At 33.9% G+C, this 22,127-nt stretch overlaps 2 protein-coding genes across 6 annotated transcripts in view; one reads left to right on the forward strand and one right to left on the reverse strand.

The window, feature by feature from the left end:
• LOC106873600 (mevalonate kinase) overlaps positions 1-6,905 on the forward strand; it is a 37,090-nt gene extending 30,185 nt beyond the window's left edge. For all 4 annotated transcript variants that reach the window (XM_014921036.3, XM_014921053.1, XM_089353823.1 and 1 more), the window contains 4 exons: positions 1,169-1,259; positions 1,621-1,731; positions 3,508-3,661; positions 6,725-6,905. In XM_014921036.3, coding sequence (XP_014776522.1) covers positions 1,169-1,259; positions 1,621-1,731; positions 3,508-3,661; positions 6,725-6,870 — 502 coding nt within the window. In that variant the 3' untranslated portion in view covers positions 6,871-6,905. The remainder of the gene's footprint in view (positions 1-1,168; positions 1,260-1,620; positions 1,732-3,507; positions 3,662-6,724) is intronic.
• A 2,182-nt stretch (positions 6,906-9,087) lies between these two features.
• LOC106873568 (chromatin-remodeling ATPase INO80) overlaps positions 9,088-22,127 on the reverse strand; it is a 77,303-nt gene continuing 64,263 nt past the window's right edge. For both annotated transcript variants that reach the window (XM_014921000.3, XM_052968870.2), the window contains exons 31-36: positions 21,446-21,548; positions 18,519-18,613; positions 17,170-17,283; positions 15,860-15,968; positions 14,757-14,954; positions 9,088-12,491 (exon numbers count right to left, since the gene is read on the reverse strand). In XM_014921000.3, the coding sequence (XP_014776486.1) occupies positions 12,406-12,491; positions 14,757-14,954; positions 15,860-15,968; positions 17,170-17,283; positions 18,519-18,613; positions 21,446-21,548 (705 nt within the window). In that variant the 3' untranslated portion in view covers positions 9,088-12,405. The remainder of the gene's footprint in view (positions 12,492-14,756; positions 14,955-15,859; positions 15,969-17,169; positions 17,284-18,518; positions 18,614-21,445; positions 21,549-22,127) is intronic.

Below are 22,127 nucleotides of genomic sequence, written 5' to 3' on the forward strand. Positions count from 1 at the left end.
ACTCTCAGTACATGTCCTCAGATTGACACTCAAACACTCTGAAATGTTCATATTGGAGCTTCTGGCATGAATGACAAGCAATATAGCACGTTGCTTCCAAATCATTGGCAGAGTGATTTGCGCCATGATGTTGTTTTTCTCACAGACAGTGCCCAACTGACCCTACTATACTGTGTAGGCGACAATATTAAAAACAAACAATGCGCATGCACGAATTTAAAAATATAAAATGGCGACAATTTACCCATCACACCCTGTGTGTATACACACACACACACACACATATACACACATGCATATATACACATATATATATACAGATATGTATATATATATATATATATATATATATATATACATACACACACACACACACACACACACACACACACACAGGGTTATTCAAAAAGAATGAACCAGTTTCATTACTCAATATTTTAATAAGGAAAAGCAATAGAAAACTTCAGCTAACTCACACATATTTACTCCCAATCAACTTTTATTTCCTGTCTTACAAGTGTTCAATGTGGCCGCCACCTGCAGCACGGGCAACATCAATGCTATAAGAGAATTCTTCCCAGATGTGTATCTGCTTGGCCTGTGAGATCCCCAGACCTCACTGTGTGTGATTTTTTCTTGTGGGGATATGTAAAAGATCGTGTTTATGTTCCACCACTACCCATTACCTTGATGACCTTAAACATCGAATAACAACAGCAATCAACTCAGTGGATCATGATATGCTGATATGCATCTGGGAGGAATTCTCTTATCGCATCGATGTTGCCCTTGCTGCAGGTGGTGGCCACATTGAACACTCGTAAGACTGGAGATAAAAGTTGATTGTGAGTAAATACTTGTGACTTCCTTATTAAAATATTGCGTCATGAAATTGGTTCATTCTTCTTGAATAACCCTGTATATATATATACATACATACAGGTGGCATGAGTCCAATCAATTCAAAAGGATAAAAAAGCTGTTATAGAAGCAGTAGAAAAGGTAGAGAGGAAGCAGCATGCCTGTAGTCCAGAAGCAGGAGTATATCTGTGAGTGACAACATTTGGCCTCATCTTTAGAATTAAGCAAAAATAATTTATTGTTGAATATATTTTACACACATTATACACACACATTGTCATCATTATTTCTGTTTTATTTTTGACAGAAATTTTAAACTAAATGTTTTAATAATCAACACTAAAATACAGAGAAGCACTAGAAAGTTAGTTGAAGGAGTGAAACAAAAAATGGCCAGAGTAAGTACAATAAATTACTTGTATGGCATGGTGTGGTTAACTCATAATTGAATAGCTGGGCAGTTTCACTTTATTTTACTCATTTAACTATACTAATTATTCAATTGTTCTACCTATATAGTCTTCCTCTTGAAGTTGTAGTCTCTACAATAAGAATAATGTATTTGTAAGCTGCTACATAGTGAAAGTGTCATGAAGTATATGATTGTGAGAGTATGATTGAGTACATAATAATGAGAGTATGATGGAGTACAGGATAGAATATCAGGGAGTAGTTATAGAATAAATATTTTGAATACAATGAAATATTTGGAAACAAAATAAAAATCATTTAAAAGAATTTCTCTTTTTTAAAATCCAGTATCCTGAGGTTATGCAAAAAATTATGGATGTGATCCATGGAATAAGTTTGAAGGCCTGCGAAATTTTAAATGAAGAAATTCATGAAGATAAACTTTACCCAGTACTTGAGGTAGAATTAATCTTACCTACTCAATATACTTTCTCATTAAATTGCTTCTGAATGTGTAAATTTTACATTTGACTGTATGTGAATTCACTACGTATGACTACACAACTCAATACATATGACTACACAACATATGACTTGCTACCTATGACTGCACTACATATGATTTATTATATATGTTTCACTACATGTGACTACACTGCCTATGACTATTATATATGCTTCACTACATATGACTACACTACATGACTACTCTACATATGACTCCCTTACATCTGACTACACTACACATGGTAACCTAATGTAAGTAAATGAATTTCTGTTGGTTTCAATGATGAGGATTCAGTTGTTCAATCAACTGATTGATTTGTTCATTAAATTAGCATGTATGCGGCTGAGTATTCCACAGACGTATGTACCCTTAACATAATTCTCAAGCAAAATCATCACGACCAGTACGTGGTAAGACTGTACTTTTGAAATACAGGTATAATCCTTCTGATGGGTTCCTATTACAGTTTCTGTGTACCCAGTTCCACTTATTGACCTGAGGCAGTGGTGAAAGACACATAAGATACTGCATGGTAGGATTGAATCCAGGACATCATGATTGTGAATCAAACTTAATCATTTGGCCATGCTGCATTCACTATATGTGAATTCACAACTTATGATACATGTGACTTCAGTACATATTATCATACTATATATGTAAATATATCCAGTATTGCTATGAACAGTTTTTGATTTAAAAAATCCATTAACCCTTTAGCATTCAGATTATTCCATCAAATGTAATGCTTTTTCATTCATATTGTTTTGAATTAATCATACATCATCTTGTGGCTTTGAGATATTCACGCTGTAATTGCTTATTTTTAGAAGGACATTGTAGGGGTAGTTGTGAGATGTTGTATCTAGCTGGTTTGAACATAAAACAGGTAGAATATTTAGGCCAGATATACTCGGTTTGAATTTTAAGAGGTTAAACCCGCAAGATATAATCATTCAATGCTGTTGTTTTTAACAGTGGGAAGTTCATGATTTCAAGTCTCAACAAATTCATCTTTAGCACCTGTATAACTAAATATTTCTTTTCTCAGGTGTAAACAGCTTTATGTAATGAATCTGGTACAGAAAGTATTTGTTTGACAAAAAGGAACTGGAATTTAATTATTGAGCACATGAATTAATAACTATTCCATGTTGTCCCTTTTAAGGTTTTTAAAGTGAAACTTTTCACAGCAACACTTATATCATCAATTTAATGTTCGCTTTTCCATGCTTACTTGGGTCAGACAAAACTCTTCGAGGTATTTTTGTCTAGCCAGATGCTCTTTCTTCACCAAGCCTCACCTGTTTCCTACCAAAGCAATAGTCCTTTGAATAATGAACAGCTCAATGACTACGTATATTTTCATATATATATGTAGATTATAAACAAATGATGCGATTTTGGATGGACAGTGATTTTCTTTTCAATCAGTGCATAGATGTCAAGAGGAAGACACAAACACACACTCATATGTATATACATGATGGGCTTCTTACAGTTTTCACCTATCTATTTCACTCACAAGGCATTGGTCAGCTCTTGGCTTTAGCAGAAGATACTAGCCAAAAGTATCCATGTATGGGGATGAATCCTAAACCACATAGTTCTACAGTGAGCTACATGTCTCAGCCTGATCCTGTCTGTCTCTTATTAATTTATGTTTTCATTGAATTTATTATTATACAATTTATTTTCAAATATGCTTTAATATCTATATTTCATAGGAACTAGTTGATTTAAATCATTGTCAGTTGGCAGCTCTTGGCGTTAGCCATCCATCACTGGAATATATACGATACATACTTCATGAATTTTCTTTGTCTGCAAAATTGACTGGAGCTGGAGGCGGTGGATGCGCTTTTGCTATCCTTAATTCTGGTATGTATTTACTTTATCATATTCAGTAAATGAAATGCATTTTCTTTTTGTCTGTTTAGATATTGCATTCATTATATGATGCCAGTATTAGTTAAAAGTCTTTGAATATTTACATAAATTGTAACAATTTTTCATAGCCAGATTCATTGGGAGTGGGGGATAAATACACTGTCCCCACCTCCATTGATTTTCTTCTTACATTTCACTTCCACTAGATATATCTTTTTCCAAGCCTTTAAGTTATTTGTTTATATATATATTATACAAAATATATCACATCAACTCAGAGTTTCTACCTTTACAAACAGGGTGTTATTACGTGTGTGATTTTTTGCTGCCCTGGTAACTGTTAACCTATTTTTTCTGTGTTAATTGTAAACAAGGGAAAAATACATGCATCCATTTATATATATATATTTATATATATATATATATATATATATATATATATATAATAGGCTTGATAATTGTTAAGTTATATACTTCCTTAACATGAAACCCATGGTAGCCTGGGTAACCTAGAAATAAAGAATACTTACCCATCAATGCAATGTTGAGCACTCATTATTCTTACTGTGTGTATGTGTATCTATATATATGGGAGAATCTACGAAAAAAACAACAGACAAGGACAGGTGGTGTAAACAGCAAAAGCATGTATTAGTTTAACGCTCAGGAATAGAGAAAGTCTTTAACGTTTTGAGCTACGCTCTTCAACAGAGAAAACAAGGAGAAAAACACAGAGAAATCTATGTATGTGTATTATTGTCTTCTTGCTTTCACATTGCATGGGAGTTGTAAACTATTGTGCAATGTAAATTATTGTGAAAATTCCAGTTATTGTCTAGCTATAAGATTGGATGGTCTTTGAGTTTTTAAGTCCAATTTTACTTTCATTAATCATCATGGCTTCTCCAGAGAGTTTGAATTATTTTTTTACTTTTTCTGTTTGGAGAGAGAGTTTTCTTGCAATGCAGATGTATTGTGAAGAGTTTATTTTGTCGAACTTATGATTTATGGACATATAAATAAAACACTCACAAAAATGAAATCAATAATAATAGGGAATGTAAAAAAATAACTTTGCTATCTAATGCTTAAAAGTAGCTTATTATAGCTTTCTGTTTTCATTTCTTAGCAATATTATTTAGTTTACTTATTAAAAGGTACCATTGTTGAAAACAAAAAACTTAATTGCCACATTTTGGCATTTGTTGACAAGAAATCATAAAATACATGAGTTGATATTTAAATATTTAATTTTGTTTTTAATTAAACTGAAACATAATTATACAGGCTATATGTGTGTGTGTATAGGTGCAGATGTGGCTGGTGGCAAGAAGTTTGCTTTCCGACCACATAGTTCTGAGTTAAGTCCCACTGCATGACATCTTGGGCAAGCATCTACTATAGCCCAGGGCCAATCAAAGCCTTGTGAGTAGATTTGGTAGACAGAAACTCATTGTATATACATATATGTGTGTCTTTGCATTTGTTCCCAACCACTGCTAGACAATTGGTGTTGGTTTGTTTATGTCCTTATAATTTAGCAGTTCAGCACAAGATACCGATAGCATAAGTACCAGACTTTAAAAATAAGGACCCCAGGTCAATTTGTTCATCTAAAACAGTGGTACTCAAACATTTTTTTTTAACCTTTGAACTTCTTTGATTCATATTTTACTTGGGTAGACCCTCTTAGCCATTTTAAGCTTTAAAAAATCCCATTATATTTTTGGAATGAAATAGTAGAAATTGTATTAAAAAATATGTCAAAATATTTTGTGTATTGTAGAAGTATAACTAATCTATTGCAGATAAATTTTAACAAGAAAAATCTTATATAGACTGGCTAGGGTCATATGGATCCCAATTGAGAACCACTGATCTAAAACCTTTTAAGGTAGTGAATCAGCATGGTCACAGTCCAATGACTTTAAATGAAATATATAAATGGATATGATCTTTTTATTTCTTTTTCCCAGGTAGCTCCCCTGCTGATTTTATGAAAGAGGAGAGCATTGATATTAATTGTTCTACATAGAATTATTTCATTATAAATGAAGTTGCTCTAAATTTATGTCAGATTTAGGTTACGACCAGGAGCTTGCCTCCCCACTCTGTTCACTCTATTGACGAAAATAAGGCTATAGTCTTTATGCTACATGCAGCACTGAATAAAGAAAGGTTTTACTAAGTATGATGATGATAATGAAGCCATTTACAAAGAGAAAGAGTGTTGTCAACTGAATTCATTCAAATATATTACTACTCTTTTACTTGTTTCAGTCATTTTGACTGTGGCCATGCTGGAGCACCGCCTTTAGTCGAGCAAATCAACCCCAGGACTTATTCTTTGTAAGCGTAGTACTTATTCTATCGCTCTCTTTTGCTGAACCGCTAAGTTACGAAGGACGTAAACACACTAGCATCGGTTGTCAAGCGATGTTGGTGGGGACAAATAGACATAAACATACACACACATATACGACAGGCTTCTTTCAGTTTCCACCTACCAAATCCACTCACAAAGCTTTGGTCGGCCCGAGGCTATAGTAGAAGACACTTGCCCCAGGTACCATGCAGTGGGACTGAACCCGGAACCATGTGGTTCGTAAGCAAGCTATTTACCACACAGCCACTCCTACGCCTATGTATATATTAGTTTATTAAACTTTCTGAGCCAAAAAAAAAAGGCCAGTTATTATTTGAACTTGGAATGCAGAGAAAGGAAATGTACCATTACTGGTTTCTTTTAGCACTTTGAGTTCGACTTCACTCAAGGTAAAAAAGTGTGATATTGTAACATTCATGTATTTCCTCATGATGATTAACAATGTAAATTGATTTTAGCATGGTATGTTTAGCTCAGATCAAAGCCATTCCATCATGAAAATCTCAAAGTTATAATTAATTCAAAACAATTTGAAGAAATAAACTTATATGTGATAGTAATCTGAATGCTAAAAGGTTTAACAAAATGGTAAGCAAAATGTTTTTTTTTAAATTTTCAGTTTTTGAAATTGTTTTGGTTTTTAACAGAATGACCTTTGAATATTGCAGGTGTCTCTGAAAACCAAAAACTTGCTGCATTACAAAAACTGAATGAGTCAGGCTTCCATGCTTTTGAAACAATCCTTGGAGGACAAGGTGTCAAATTATGCACATCAGTGGATGAAAATCCTTTTACAGAACTCACTGACATTTAAAATATCACAATAAAAATCAGATATGGTTTATTTTACTGGCATTTTTATCTTACTTCTATAGAAACACAATTATTTTAATATGGATCATTCAAAAAATATAATTTATGAGTTAAACAGTAATATAAATACACATCATTTACAGATTCATTGTATTCTTAGCTACCATTGGTTTACTTTGCTGTGTCATGTTTTAAGGGATTTTTATGGTGAAATTTCGCCCAAGATTTGAAATCGTTCCCCTGACACACCGTGAGCTATCCTAGTAGTTTTTTAATACACCAGCCTGCCTATCTTACACCATGTTGCCGTATTTATTATTGATGCGTCTGAACAGGTATCTAATTGCATTTTGGTCTGAAAACCATTTATTTTTACCAACACAAATTTTCAATTTTGTATAGTACAATTTACTTTTGTTGAGTAGACTTTCTTTGGTTTTACAATTTTCTTTGACCAGCATTTCGTCTGTATATGCCCAATTTTACCACACTTAAAACATGTTTTATCTTTGAAGGGGCAATCTTTCTTCAAATGTTGGTCTCCACAACCATAGCACCGTTTTGAATTTATGTTTTCTTCTATCTGTACTTTCTTTACACATTTGTACCTTCTTATTATTGTCTTCTATTTTTCTTGTATCATCTTGAAGGTTTATTATTTGTTGGCATTCCTCAGCCACTCTCTGCAAGGTTAGTTTCACATCTTGATTCAGCTTTGATAATATTCTTTTTCCATTTTCCATGTCTTCCACTGCCACCAGCCTTTTAACGAATATTAGGCACTTGAACATATCTGACATTAATTCCTCCAGCTTAAACCTTTCATAAGCCTTATTAACCACACTGGCATATGTTACAAAATCGTCGGACTCGTTTTTCTTTAAATTTAAACATTCCCACTGAATGTTAAACTGCGAACTTTTCTCACTAAAAATATTAGTCAAAATATTTATCATTTCATCAAAACACAATTCCACGGGCTTTCTCAGCAAAATAAAGTTACAAGAACTTTCATGTTCCAGAGGGGCAAGCTTTCGCAAAAGAAGTCTTACCTTCCTTTCACTAGACCATCCCTTGCATTCCTCTCGGAATATGTCTTCGAATCATCTGTAATATGCAGTAAAAGTAGTTCCTTCATCCAGTTTGTAGTGAAATTCTTCGATGGAATTTGCAACACCATCCACTGAAACTGATTGTCGTATTTCTTGACTGCAGTAACATCTGTAGTTGCTGCTCTTGTTGTTTGACAACTGCTTTCAGTAACTCTTCCATTTCGGAACTATTCGAAACCTCGTTGCCACTGTTATATTGCACGTTCGGATGGTGTGCCTTTGCCAATAACGTACCTCTACTCAACTACCGAACTCTCACTTCCGACGTCTTGACCACTGACGGTTCCGTCTCGCTCTACCTGATGCTTCCATCTAGCTATCACGTCCACACAACAATGTTATTAAACAAAAGTTACATTTGAATAAAAAAATTATGTTTTATACACAATAATAAACAAAACACAAAAGACATCCAATTGTAAAAATAGGCAGGATTTTATTAGTGGTTTTATATCTAGATGTCACTAATTTTTAATGCATTTTTTCCTTTACAACCAACAAAAACAACAAAGTGAAATTTTAAAATTTTTACCCATTTCTTTCCCATTCCCATATGTGCTATTTTTCCTTTTCCTTTTTTTTATTTCTTTACGAGTGAACATTCCAACATGAAGAAAGATGGTTAACTTTGTACAAAACGTGTCACAGAAAGCAACAGACAGAATTAATGTCCTGAATTTTTTTTTCATTTTATATATATATATATGTATATATATATACATATATAGTGTATGTGTGATTTGGAAGAGAAAATTTAGTGTGTATCATATGCAGATATGGGAAAAATATGAGTAGGGAAAATGAATATGGTGGTGGGTAATATTTAATTAACAGGGACAGTCTCCAATTAGCTTTGAATTATTTTTTTACTATTATTATATAAAAACCAAATTAAACATTTGGTCAGTACCATGATGTGCAGTAGACAAAGCAGTAAATTGTCTATGGAGAGAATATAAAAGTGAGAAAGAGGAAAACAGTTTATAACGGAAATGAGGTACAATATTGGCAAATAGTAAAATATATTTTCTGTTTGAGAAGAAAAATAATAAATGTGATAAGAGCATTGCACAAATAAATTATTTAAATAGATTAAAAAAAAATTAAATCAAACGAAAGAATAAGTTTAATGCATTTAAGGTTTTTAAATTTTAGTGAGGGTAGAATTGAATGGAAATATACATGGTCTGTGGCAGTTATAAAGACTGCAGAAAATTAAAAGATTTATTGTGACAGAAAAAAAAAAAAGGGAATGTTTAGAAACATGTCTAAGAAAAAGGTATTCAGTGTGTCTATTAAATTATTTGAACCATAATTATTATTGCTGTAACTGAGACAAGATATTAGAATGAGGAGTATATTTGATTGCTGTACTGGCTATAATTCATTCCTTCGTAAAGCATCCTTTATGTTCAGTTTTACAAAGGGGAATTTATGAAACTCTATATATGTGAACTATTTTATTGACATAAAAAAATTAAAAAAACTTATCTTACATTTCAGGAAGAATTCTGAAATTCACCAACTAGTGATTCCAGTTTAGAATTGTAATTGAAACCAAGAAAAATTGTAAATTTAAAGATTATATATTTATATTAGGGTTTTTTTTTAGTAGTCAAAACATCCTTTATAACAAATAATAATTTTATATATACTACATATTTTGAAATAGTTTCCACTGATGACTATGAAGCAAAATGAATTATTGTTTGTAAATGTTATTATGTAAAAGAATTAAATTATTAAATTCAATTTATTATCATTGTATACAAATACAACAGAAAACCGAGCAAATTTTTAATTGTCATCTTTTTGTGGGATGCTATAGATTAGAAATCAAAAATGCTATCTCCTGCACTGCAAGGACAATATTTAACAGCACCTCATTAGCAATGAACAAATAAGTGACATTCCTGCTACACTAGAATATTGCACCATATTTTATTTATACTTAGTTTTAAAGTCAATATCATTGTTTCTCTCTAAACTAAACTAGGCAAAACTTGACAATTGTACACTATGAAAACAGTTGTACAGTAAAGTATCAGTTGATATGTAATAAACAGCTGTCAACTTATGTCAGTGAAAGTCTTTGTTCCCAGCAGTAAACTTTACTTTTTCTACAGACTTATCCTATCACTCCAGCTTTCTCTTACAAACACTTTTTGTTTTTAATGATTGTAGTCTTTACATAGTCAATCTTTAAAATTTGTTTCCTGTCTTCAAATAAGTGTCATCGATATTTTTACTTTGTTAAGTTTTTTTAAAAGCGATGACTTTGAATAATATTTGGTTAATATGAGTATTAAATAAATATTACTCAAAGTCAACACTTTACTACCAGTGTAAAAAAACCCCCCAAAAAACCCTCCTGTTAACAGATATATTGGTGATACTTATTTTCTGATATCAACAATACTTTGGAAACAGGAGACAAACTTCCACCTTGTAAAAATACGATAGTTATTTTACTTCTGCTATGATACCAGGTTCACATAAATGCAACCAACTTTATCAAGTGAACTGAAGCAAATTTAGCTGGTCAAGAATATATTATAGTACCTATAATGAAATATGAATTCACAACTGTCATTTTGCCATTTAATCAATCCGTAATTGTTTCTCCTTTCATATATTTTTTTCATAATTCTAATACAAATCCTAAGATGAGTTTACTAGTTGGTATGGCTAGATGTTACTAACAAGATTCATCCATCAGTATAAAGTTGTTTAAAATGACTGATATACTTGGATGTGATCATGTATATTCCTATCTACTAAACAGATTTTATTACATTATGAACGCTTTACCAGTATTTTCATATTTCTTTTTTCAATTACTCCTGTATGTGTGAGTATGTGTGTTGTTAAGCACTTTATTTAATTTGACTTTTTCCATATTTGTTCCTCTCACTCTTCACATTTAATGAATGAGCATATAGCAAATTGTTACACACCTGATTTGGTTCCCTTTAAAAAATTTCATTTCATTTTTCACAAACATCTTTACTTCCATTGTTATGTTTTTTTTTTTTTTTTTTTGCAAGAAATTAAGCCCTGCAATTAATTAGGTGCTGCTTTCACAGTTCTCAGCATATGACAGTATAATCAACTGATTTACATCAAAATCCTTACAATATATAATCATAGAATGGTGAAGTCTTTCACTGTTTAATCCAAGTGGATTGAACAGTAAAAAGTTTAAAAAAAAAACTAACTTTGTCTTTTAACATGAGAGCATTCTGGTAGAAAAAAAAACAACAAAAAAAAACAAACAAAAAAACTTCAAGCTCTAAATTCTATGTAGTGTTCTTCAGGAAAACTACTCGCCAAAATTGTTTTTGTCACAGCTGAAATTATCTTCAGAATAAAGGTAAGAATATTTTGACTGTGTGTGTGTGTGTAAAACTTTAATTTCATTTCAGGTCAATTAATCACACTACTTATGCATCAAGAGCTCATAACAAATTAATATAAAATTGAAGGAATATTCGTCACAAACAGTTGAAACTGATACAGTCTCAGGAATTTACCAATACCAATAGGAGAATCAACATTATATCAATTCAAAGAATTGATAAGAGAATAAATATAAAAACCAATTCAGATTTTAATGCCGATTAACAAAGTATAAAAATAAAAATTCATTTCTCCCTAAAACTATTTTTATAAGAGCTAAAGTAATAATTTAAATACAATAAGAAATACCGTTTTAGAAATCCTTCTGTGTATGCATCTACACTCATCAAATACTCAAACATTTCTCTTGTGTTCAATAGACAAACCATTATAGCTTTGATAAATGCTGCACATTTAAGGCCTCATTACACTACTACTTAGCCCCTTTATTTAACACATAGATTCCCAAAAAGAAAGAAAGAGATTGGGGATAGGCTCATGACAAAATATCTGCAAACAAGCATAGATATTTAAATTTAACCAAGGTGTCTATTGTGTATGATAAAGAGAAGAGACAAAAATAAAAGAAAAGACTATGACTGATCTCCTGAAACTATATTTTCTTTATGCTATACCTATTTGTAATAGAAGGATAACTAAGGTATTGTTAGTTGACAAACAGAAAGAGTCCATAGTATGCAAGAAGAAAATAAATAGAAAAGCAGTAACTACCATTTGATCATGGTTGAAGTAAACCATCATGTTATCTGGTTAATTAAAGCTTACTTTTAGCCAGTGTTTTTTTTTTAACTCAATTTGTTTTCCTCTCGACTTGAAATCACTGACACTGTTGTCTCAAATACACTTGATTCAATGATCAAGTCGTCCATGAACTGAGTGACACGAGTTTGACAGAGGCCATAAAGTCAGCTCCTTTGTCCAATAAGTTGTCAGCTATCGACAAAACTCGGCCTGGCTCATGTAAGATCACCAAAGGGAGGGGAAGCTGATAATTGAGTATTCAATTATGGCGTTCCATTCCTCATTAGAGATTTTGGAGAAACATTTGGTGTGCTATTAGCTGAATGAGCTAATCCTCTCCCTCGAACACCTGAAAAGAGAATTAAAATACAAAACATAATAAAAAACATCATTACTATATAAGTAATTACTGTGAATTAATTATTTTTAGTCTTAAAAGCCCAGCAATGAAAGTAATTATTTTACTGTCATCATAACTTTTTCTGCATTCAGGGCCCATGTATTGCTACCATGCAACAATGCAGTTTGTACACAAGTACCATACAGTCTACCTTTCACTTTGAGACCATTTGTTACCAACAGAGGTAATAGCTTACTGCACTTAATGCAGTCTGTTCTTACTCTACTATACTTTCAAAACTATTCCGACATCACTGTGAATTATGTTGCCTAGGTAACAGAAGCTATGTACAACTACTGGGGACCTGCTGCATACAAAGTTTACTTTCTCTGCTAATCTGCTTGTAATACCTTATGTGTGTCCATAGTTTGCAATGGGCACATCATATGAAATTCCTACTTATTCCTTTTCGAAATACTGAGCAAGGCCATTTTTTTTATAGAAGTAGAGTCCTCTCTGTTTTCCTACTTACTTCAACCTTGGTCTTTGCCAAGTTAACTTAAAGGCCCTTTGATTCTGAGCTTTGCTTCCATACCTATAATTTCTTTTTTAACTCTACTGATTTAGCTATAAGAACAAGGTAATCAGCATGTAGAAGTTCTCAGAGGCATCCAGTTTAAACTAATTTGTAATGGTCTGAAAGATAATGATGATTAGGAACTTGAGAACCAAGCGCTGGTGAGCGCTAACCCACATACTGAATTCATTATTGTACTTGATAACTTCCATCTTACTAACTGCACCACTGTACATGGCTTGAACAGATCTCACAAGTCATTTGTTTACCCTTAGCATCCTCATAGACCAAGAGATTAGGGAGTGATGGATCATGTTAAAGGATAAGCACATTGGCTTACTTTCAGCTAAATACTTTTGAAATAGCCTCATTTGGAAGACAGCACCAGTAGTATTTCTCCCTGGCACAAAACTAAACTGCGTCTCATCTTGGCTAATTCTCTTCCTAATATCTCTTTCTGTAACTTTCATGATCTGGCCCTGCAATTTGATGCCTCTAACTTTCTTTCTCTAAGGCATCTCTCTTTCACCCTTGAAACAGCTGCCTATTATGCTGCTAGTCATTGGGTATGACACCTTCCTGTACAACCTGATTGGTTATGTGGGCAGCTAAACCATATCCTACACCACCAAATGTTTTAAGCATCTCAGCAGTAACTCCTGATGGTCCACACACATACACACATTCATATATACATAGGGATCGAAATCTCCCTCACTACCTTCATTTTAATGTATGTGTCACTGTGCTTAAATAAGTAGCTTAGTCTTCTCCAGCACTGTCTATCACCAATCAATACAGTCCTATGTCATCTTTGCTGTGAGATGCAAAATATTTTGAAGAGTCTTCACTACTTTGTCCCATATCTTTTTCGGTCTCCCTCTCCCACAGTTTCCGATAACTCAGAGTACTTGGCACCTTCTTATGCAGCACATGTCCTACAAATGCATCACATGCTTATGCTAGCACAGCCTTTTCTCTTGCACACATCTTCCCCTTGTTCCTATGTTCAGTGTCCTGCTTAAAGCAATATAAAGATAACACTTCTTACTCCAATCCACTCTCAATTTAATTCTCTTGTGTTCCTTCATTTCTTTCACTCTCTATCATTTAAAAATCTCCTATTTCCAAACCATCTCTGCATGCCAGCAAATTGCCAATTATTATAATTAACAACAGGAGTGCTGTCCAAACAGTTGGTCTAAGCCTAACAGGCTGATTAAGAAATTTGCTTAAAATATACGAGGAGAATCTTTTTCAAAAAGGCACAGGATTGGCTGTGTAGTTAAGAAGTCATGTGATTTGTTTCCTTGTCTTGACATTGTGCACCAATTGTCAAAGAATGTCACTGTCACACAAGCAACATTGTCCCTTTGCATTCCTCTGAGAAAACATGTCCAGCCAGTGTGCTGTTCATGATTAGAGAACTAGGGAATATAAAATATTACCATGCTAGCAAACGGGTGAAAGTTGGTGAGAGGGAGATCATCTGGTCATAGAAAAACTTACAACATATTCTGCCTGACCCATGCAAGAATGAAAAAAAAAACAATAAAATGGTGATGGTAGTGGCAGTGGTGGTAATATTAGTGTCTAAATTGAGTTTTAAGCTGAAATAACGACACTGCTAACAAATATTTATTTTTTTCCATTGAAAGAAATAACTTATGTGTTACATATAGGGCTGAGTGTCTGACCTTTTGCCTGGCCTGTGAAATTATAGCCATAAGCAGCATACGCTGCAGTCATGCCAGCTTGTGCACCAGCAATTTCAGCAGCAGATAATGCTTTCTTTGCAGTGCCTCGTCCACGTGGGCGTCGTCCAACTCCTGAACCTTTTGGTCGACCACGACTACGACCTGTTCCTCTTTTTGTTGGTGTTGGAATTGGAGCCACTGAAATTACCAAAAAATATAATTAAAAACATTAAAATGAATGACATTAAGAGGGCGGAGGAAACATGTGGAAGGGGTAGATCCAAGAAGATGTGGGACAAAATGGTGAGAAAGGATCTTCAGATGTTGGGATTTACAGAGGGGATGACAAAGGATTGAGACTTGTGGCAGTTTACTGTGCTTGAGAAGGCATGTCAAGCTAAGTAAAATTATAGTTTTTGCATACAGGCATGACTCCTGCATTCCTCTTCAGCTGAGCAATCCTAATCTTGTGGATGTTGGAACCACATAAAAGGACCTGTGCCGTGCTGCGTAAAAGCACCCGGCACACTTTGTAAAGGAGGTGGCGTTAGGAAGGGCATCCAACCTTAGACACCATGCCAAAACAGACCTGGAACCCAGGCAGCTCTTCCACTAGCCAGCTCCTGTCAAACCATCCAACCTATGGAAAACAGACGTTAAATGATGATGATAATGATAACTTACAATATGCTGATTAACAGATTTGTTAATATACTTTTTATTTTGGAACACAATGAAAGCAAATATATTTTCTGCTGTTGAATAAAATTAAATTTAAAAAAATAAACACCCGTCTGGTAATGAGTAGCATTTAAATGTTGATATCTCTGTTTCCAGTATTTCTCATAGAAACTTCTTTGGTAGTTTGATATGAGGCACAGTCTTGTAAAAGATGGTGTAGAGTAAGTAGAGTCAGCTCCAGGATTGAACTGGTTCACCTATCAGTGACTTTTATCACTGATGTCTTATCTATTACTATATTTCCTCTTTTCTAACTTTGCTTAATAACAAAAAAAAAAAAAAAAAAAAAAAAAAAATTCTTTCATAAATGCACCAAAGAAAAGTATGCCAAAATGATACAAACAAAGGCATGTAGCACTCACGTGGAGGGAAAGATGTATGTGCATCATCAACTACAAGTGGGGCATCATTACTGTTATCATCTATCACAAGGTTACTTGATGGTTGGTTGAATTCACTGCCAACTGACATCTGTAATAAGTAAAAAAGAAAAAGGAAAGTATAAGGAGGGAGTGATAACAGGAAGGAATATACCAGAGAAGAGAGAGATAACAAAATAGATGAAATGATAGAAATACCCTAGCATGAGAAAAACAAACTGTTGCTGCTGATGATAGCCTTGTGGAACTTGCAAAGACTCAGTGGATAAGGTGCTAGCTTCTTTACTACAGAATTGAAGGTTTATATCTAATTTTTCAGAAACAGGAAGAAGTGTTTTCTGTTTCACTTACCCGACAATAAAGGAAAAACAATAACACAAAACAGGAAATAAGGGAACAGTTTGGTGGTTTACGATAGTGAGCTGAAATCCTTTCACATAAGAATCAACAAGTAACTCCATAGACATATACACATGGTTGGCTATTGGTTTTTTTTGAAGTTGTCATATCATCTCATGAAAAGTTCTTATGTAGTGTGGTGGTTGAGGCTCGAGGTTGGAATCTATTGTGATTTACAGAAAGGGATGTGCAGGTTAGTCACACCAGAGACAAACTTCTGTAAAATGTTTGAGAGTGTACAGAAGAAGGTGATGAGTTTGCATGTGAGAAAAATTAGGCATAAGAAGAGTTATATGCAGTGTGCATAGTGGTTAAGAGTGTGGGCTACTAACCCCAAGATTCCGAATTTGATTCCAAGCAGTGACCTGAACAATAATAATAATAATAATAACATCGAAAAATACCTTAGGAATGAGAATCCAGGTTCAAAATTTCCCCAAGACACCTGAAGCAGGCTGGAGGGTATATCAGCCGAAGCGTTGTTAACAACAAACAAGATGAGGACAAATATTTGTTGAATCTAAATAATGTAAATGATGTACATAATTCCTCATCTCTTAAATATAGAAAGGTGATTTTCCTTTGAATTTATCTCCATTGTGAGGTTTCTGATGGCTGAACTTTGAAAAATACTCGTAAGATTTACTGTAAAGTAAAACATCCTTTTCTCATGCTAACATGGGTTGGATGAGATATTTTGGGACAACACTTTACAACCAGATGATCACCTTGATGCCAACCCTTTTAGTTAACTCTTATGACACACAAATCCAATTACTTGTCTTTGAATGTTGATGAAAAAATTCAATAACAAAGCAATGAAAGCAAAGATAGTTTGGCATACTTAAAAAAAAAAAAGAAAACAAAATTATGCTTTTAAATATATAACTTACCTCACTCTGTGGACTGGCAGGAACAGACATAGAATCAAAGCTTGCAACAGAATCAGTATCTGGGACAGGAATTATAACATTATCTTCTGTTTTGAAGCGTTTAAAATCTTTCGTCTGTAAAACAAGTTCAAAGCAGTCTTAGAAAGAAGTTAACAATTTTTCAAAGAAAATGTATAAAAGCATGCATGCGTTATTTGAATAAAAAAAAAAAAGACCTGGGTATCATACGAGCATATATCCAAGTAGTTTATAAAATATATAGAAAGATAAAAGACTAAACAATTATGGTTCATTCCAGAACTGCATATCAACAACTGTTGTTGAATGATTTAATATTCAGGATATTTTTAAGACCACCCTCTTTCTTGATGGATTAAAACAATAAGGATCCTAGTTAGTTCATATTTAATATTTCTCATTAAAGGTGCTTGCATGGCTATATGTTTAAGACTTCCTCTTCACAACCATGTGGTTTACAGTTTGATCCCATTGTGTGATTTCTTGTGCAAGTGTCTTCTGTTATAGCCTTGGGTCGATCAATATCATGCAAATAAAATTTGGTAAACAGTTAAAAATAATCGTGTGCAACACCATACATATATATATGTATGTGTATGCATTTGACACAACAACACAACTGGTTGTGTAAAAAGGTAACTTGATCATTCAATAAATATTGAGCAATAAAAATGCATTTGTGTATAAAGCACAAAGTTAATTTCTCTAATATCTCTTTTGGCACACCACTGTTATTAATCTGCATTTTGAAAGAGCAAAAAAAAAACAAAACACATACATACACACCATCATCATAATTTTATGTCTGCTTCCTATGATGGCACGTTTGAAAAGTCCAACAAAATCCAATGGGTTAGAGGACTGGGCCTTGCTCCAATCTGTCTGTATGGGTATGGTTTCTACAGCTGGATGCCTTCTCTAATGTGTGTGTGTACGTACACAAACATATCTATCTATCTAAATATATGTTTAGTTCTCATGCAAAATGCATGCCCAATGGTTTCTAGGCTAAGAATTTTGAAAAAGAAGGATGCATTATACATGAATATATATAAGTACCAGACTGATTTAAGTATTAAATATATTAGAGCAGATATGATCAATCAACAAATGTTTAAAAGGCTTGCCCCAGAATGGCCACTTCTCTCTCATTCTCCTGAATGACCGAAGCCAGTATAAGAATACAAGAATACAGAACATACTCCTAGTGACATAAGAGCAAGTTGTATTTATTATTGTTGCTTCTATTACCTTTGAATAGAAGTTTTTGAGTGCTAGTCACAGGAAACCTATTTTCGTAATTTCTAAAGGGAAACAAAAAGACCGTTCACCTTTTCAGTAAGTTTTTCTCGCTTGCGTTTTCGTTCCTTAGTCTCCTTCTCACGCACACGCTTTTCCTCTTGACGTTGTTTCACTGAAAGTATTACTAAATATTGGAACCGTATGAGTATAAGTGCAACTAAAATAATTCAAAACACAAATTAATTATAACAAGAGCACTCAGAGAGTGCAAACCTCTGCCAAGACAACCCCAATATCCTCTCAATGATTAGCTGAAGATTATTTTTAAAATGAGAATATCTGAAATAAACTAGACTGCTCTCACAAACAAGAATACTGAAACTGAACCTGACTGCTCTCAAATGGAAAAATAATCCAAATATATATATATATATATATATATATATATATTGAGTAAGAGATGAAGGGAAAGGAGATGAAATAATACAGTGAAGGAGAAGTAGTGAGAGTAATAGCCATGACTGAGAGGGAGTGAGAGAAAGTAATGACTGAGAAAGATGAAACAAAGTGGAAAAGAGAGCATTGTATGAATGAGAAAGGAAGGGGTGATAGATGAATAACAAAGGAAGGAGTGCAAAAGCTGATAAAAACAGCATTTGAAGCGTGAGTATATGTGTGTGTAAAAGAGAAGTATGTTTGCGTGCATATGTATGTACAATGGAAATGGGATGGTAATGTTCAACGCTGAAAATGCGTGTATGTGTATGTGTACAAGAGAACTATATGAAACTTTACATATACATGTAAAGTAAAAAAAAAATCGGAAAAATAATCCAGAATCCTTGTCCTGTACTGGATTGATTCCAAAATCTAATGAGACTGTGTCAGTCACAAGGCCAAACATCCCAGAAAGTTTGATCTGAATCCATCCAGCAATTCTTGAGATATCTTATCCATTGACAAACAAACAAACAAACATGACGGAAAACAATATCTCCGCTTTCGCTAAGGCGGAGGTAGTTTAAAATGCAAAACAAAAATGATACAAAAATTGATAGTGGTAGAAAATACCAAAGCCCCCAAATATTACCTTGTTTTGCAGCTGTCTCTAACAGTTAATAGCCACATCTATCTTCTACATTTCCCTCAATCCAACCATTATACCATTTTACCAAAACCCTCTGGTACTTTAGTTAACTGGTCAGTGCTTTGCCAGTTTTAGCTTCACAAACCTTGTTAGGAAATGTTTCCATCTCTGTGGTATTCAAGACAGTGACTGATATAATTCTAAGTATGTCTCTCCACATTGCACACAACCAAAGCCCATAACATCAGAACTGCTGAGGTAAAGAGTACTGCTTACAAACACTAGGAGGAAATCAACCTCCCCATGTTCAACAGGGAGCTGCAATATCTGATGGGCAACACAAAAATGAAGGATGCAATGCTCATCATCTAGTCATAGCCTCCAAATTCTGCTACCTGTGAAATTGCAGTTGGGATTTCTAAACTACCAAGAGGGTTTTCCATTAATTTTGCAGAATTCTTTTCCTGACCACTCCTAATCAATATGGCTCTAGTAGCAGTTCTCCTGTTAATAAACCTTGCACATTTGCCTTATATTTTGCTCTAAATTTCGTGCACACATAAAACCCTTCCTAAACTCTGTTTTTCTACTGAGAGAGAGAGGGAGAGAGAGAGAGAGAGAGATAGAGAGATATGCCAAATATAAAAACTCCAACCAGACTGGTCCTGATAATATCTCATTATCTTCACTGCCCACCAGACACTGTCGTCTCTTGCCCTGGAAATTTCTTGTCAGAACACACTGCTCTGGTTTCTCATGGAAACTACTGCAGTAAAGTTTGTTCTAACAGAACATCCACGTTTAAATGGGGATGGATATTACCTCTCTGCATTAATACTACCTCTGTCGCTAATATACATTTTTTTTTAACAAGCTAATTTGTTAATCGTGAAACCAGCACCTGTTTTGGTACTGTCAATTTATATATTGCTGGCAAAGAGATGAATTGCTGCTGTCTCTAGTGGTCAAGTGCCCATCCTTGTTAAGACCAAACAAGGGCAAAATCATGTGGTCTGGTGGTCTTGGCACTAGAGGTAGCAGGGATTTATCTCCCTGCTAGGGATATAAACAAGAGTGCATTTTGCACCAAAAGGCCGATATCAGATTTTCTCCCATGGTAACTACTGCAGTAATATTTGTCCTTATTGAACATCTCCGTTTAAGTGGGGATAAATATTACCTTAACACTGGCGTGTTGAAGTTCGGCTATGTCACTCACACTGTACATTAACTACTTGCTATTAGTTCTTATAGCACACCCCTACATATTGAAGATACACCCCTTTGTAAGCTATCAGAAGTCACCTAGAGCCTTAAGTAATGTCCTGGATAACATTGCTGAGCAGAATCCTTGACAACGTTCTTCTGTAACTATCCTTCCTCACACTTTCCCTATACAGCTAAAACTCTCAAAGTTACTACAGATGTAAATCCTCACAATTGCTGATGCTTAAAACCATACATAAAGATCAGACTTTCTCTGTAGTGCAAGAAAATAATTTAGGTCTGATTGGTTTTTAATTCTGTATAAAGCATAAATGGTACCCATTTTAACTGTTAACATATCTTAAACATGGTCAATTACATCATAAAACTGCCATTCAGTTAAAGGAAAAAAATCTCTCACAAATTTACTTTTCTTCTCCTTGTTACTTCTACTACAATGAACATAGCATCTTTGAACTAGCAAGCTGCTTATTCCCTGTCTAACTTGATCTTCCTGTCCCTCTCCCACCTATCATTCATACAATGTCTCACCCCAGTTTCTGTATTTGTACAAAATACAGCAGTCTTCTGTAATTTCTCTTCTGCCCAGATGATGTTCTATATAAGTACAAATTTATCTATCAACTACATTAATCTCAACAATCTGGTCACTGACCTTTCCCTCTCTAGTTAACCAAAATAAAGAAAAGAATCAGAACTTACATTTTGTTTCCATTTCATCATCATCAATCAATAAGGAAACAACTTCTTTTGGTTTCAGTGTATCTGGACGGAAGTTTCCTCCACTGATTACCATACGTTGTATCTACACAAAAAGATGTGGAAAAGTAACAGGTTTTGATAGCGATTACAAAAATAACAAATAAAATTAACAATTCCCAAGATTTATGCTCCAATTGGGCCTCTAAATTAGGCGTGTCAAACTCAAGTGGCTTTGCAGGCCAGACTGAAGCATAAACTAGACCTTGTGGGTTGGATTGGACAATAACTCCTAAAAATTCACTTCACAAGCCAAAGTATAAAAGACAAAGAGATGTTAGCAAAGTTTGTGTGCTGACATGTGAAGAAAAAATTCATCTAGGTGGTATAAATTTAGTCATGTTAAAAGTTCTTAGGGTGAGAATGGGAACAGAAATTGTCCAAATGTTTGCAAAGAGTTCTTAAGAAGATCAATGTTTGATAGAATGCTTAAATTGTTTCAGTTGCAAAACATTTCTAAGTCATTTGTCTCACAAGAATCCATTCAGAAAAAACATGTGCATAAATTTAAAAGAAACTTCTGTTTGAATTAGTGTGTATCAACAAAATAAAGGGGAAATAGGCACAAGTTTTCAGAAAGTGGATTTATAAGCTTCTTTTTCAATGGCTGAGATAACAAAAGATG

This window comes from Octopus bimaculoides, chromosome 6 (genome assembly GCF_046866305.1).
Source record: "Octopus bimaculoides isolate indiv1 chromosome 6, ASM4686630v1, whole genome shotgun sequence".
NCBI lineage: Eukaryota > Metazoa > Mollusca > Cephalopoda > Octopoda > Octopodidae > Octopus > Octopus bimaculoides.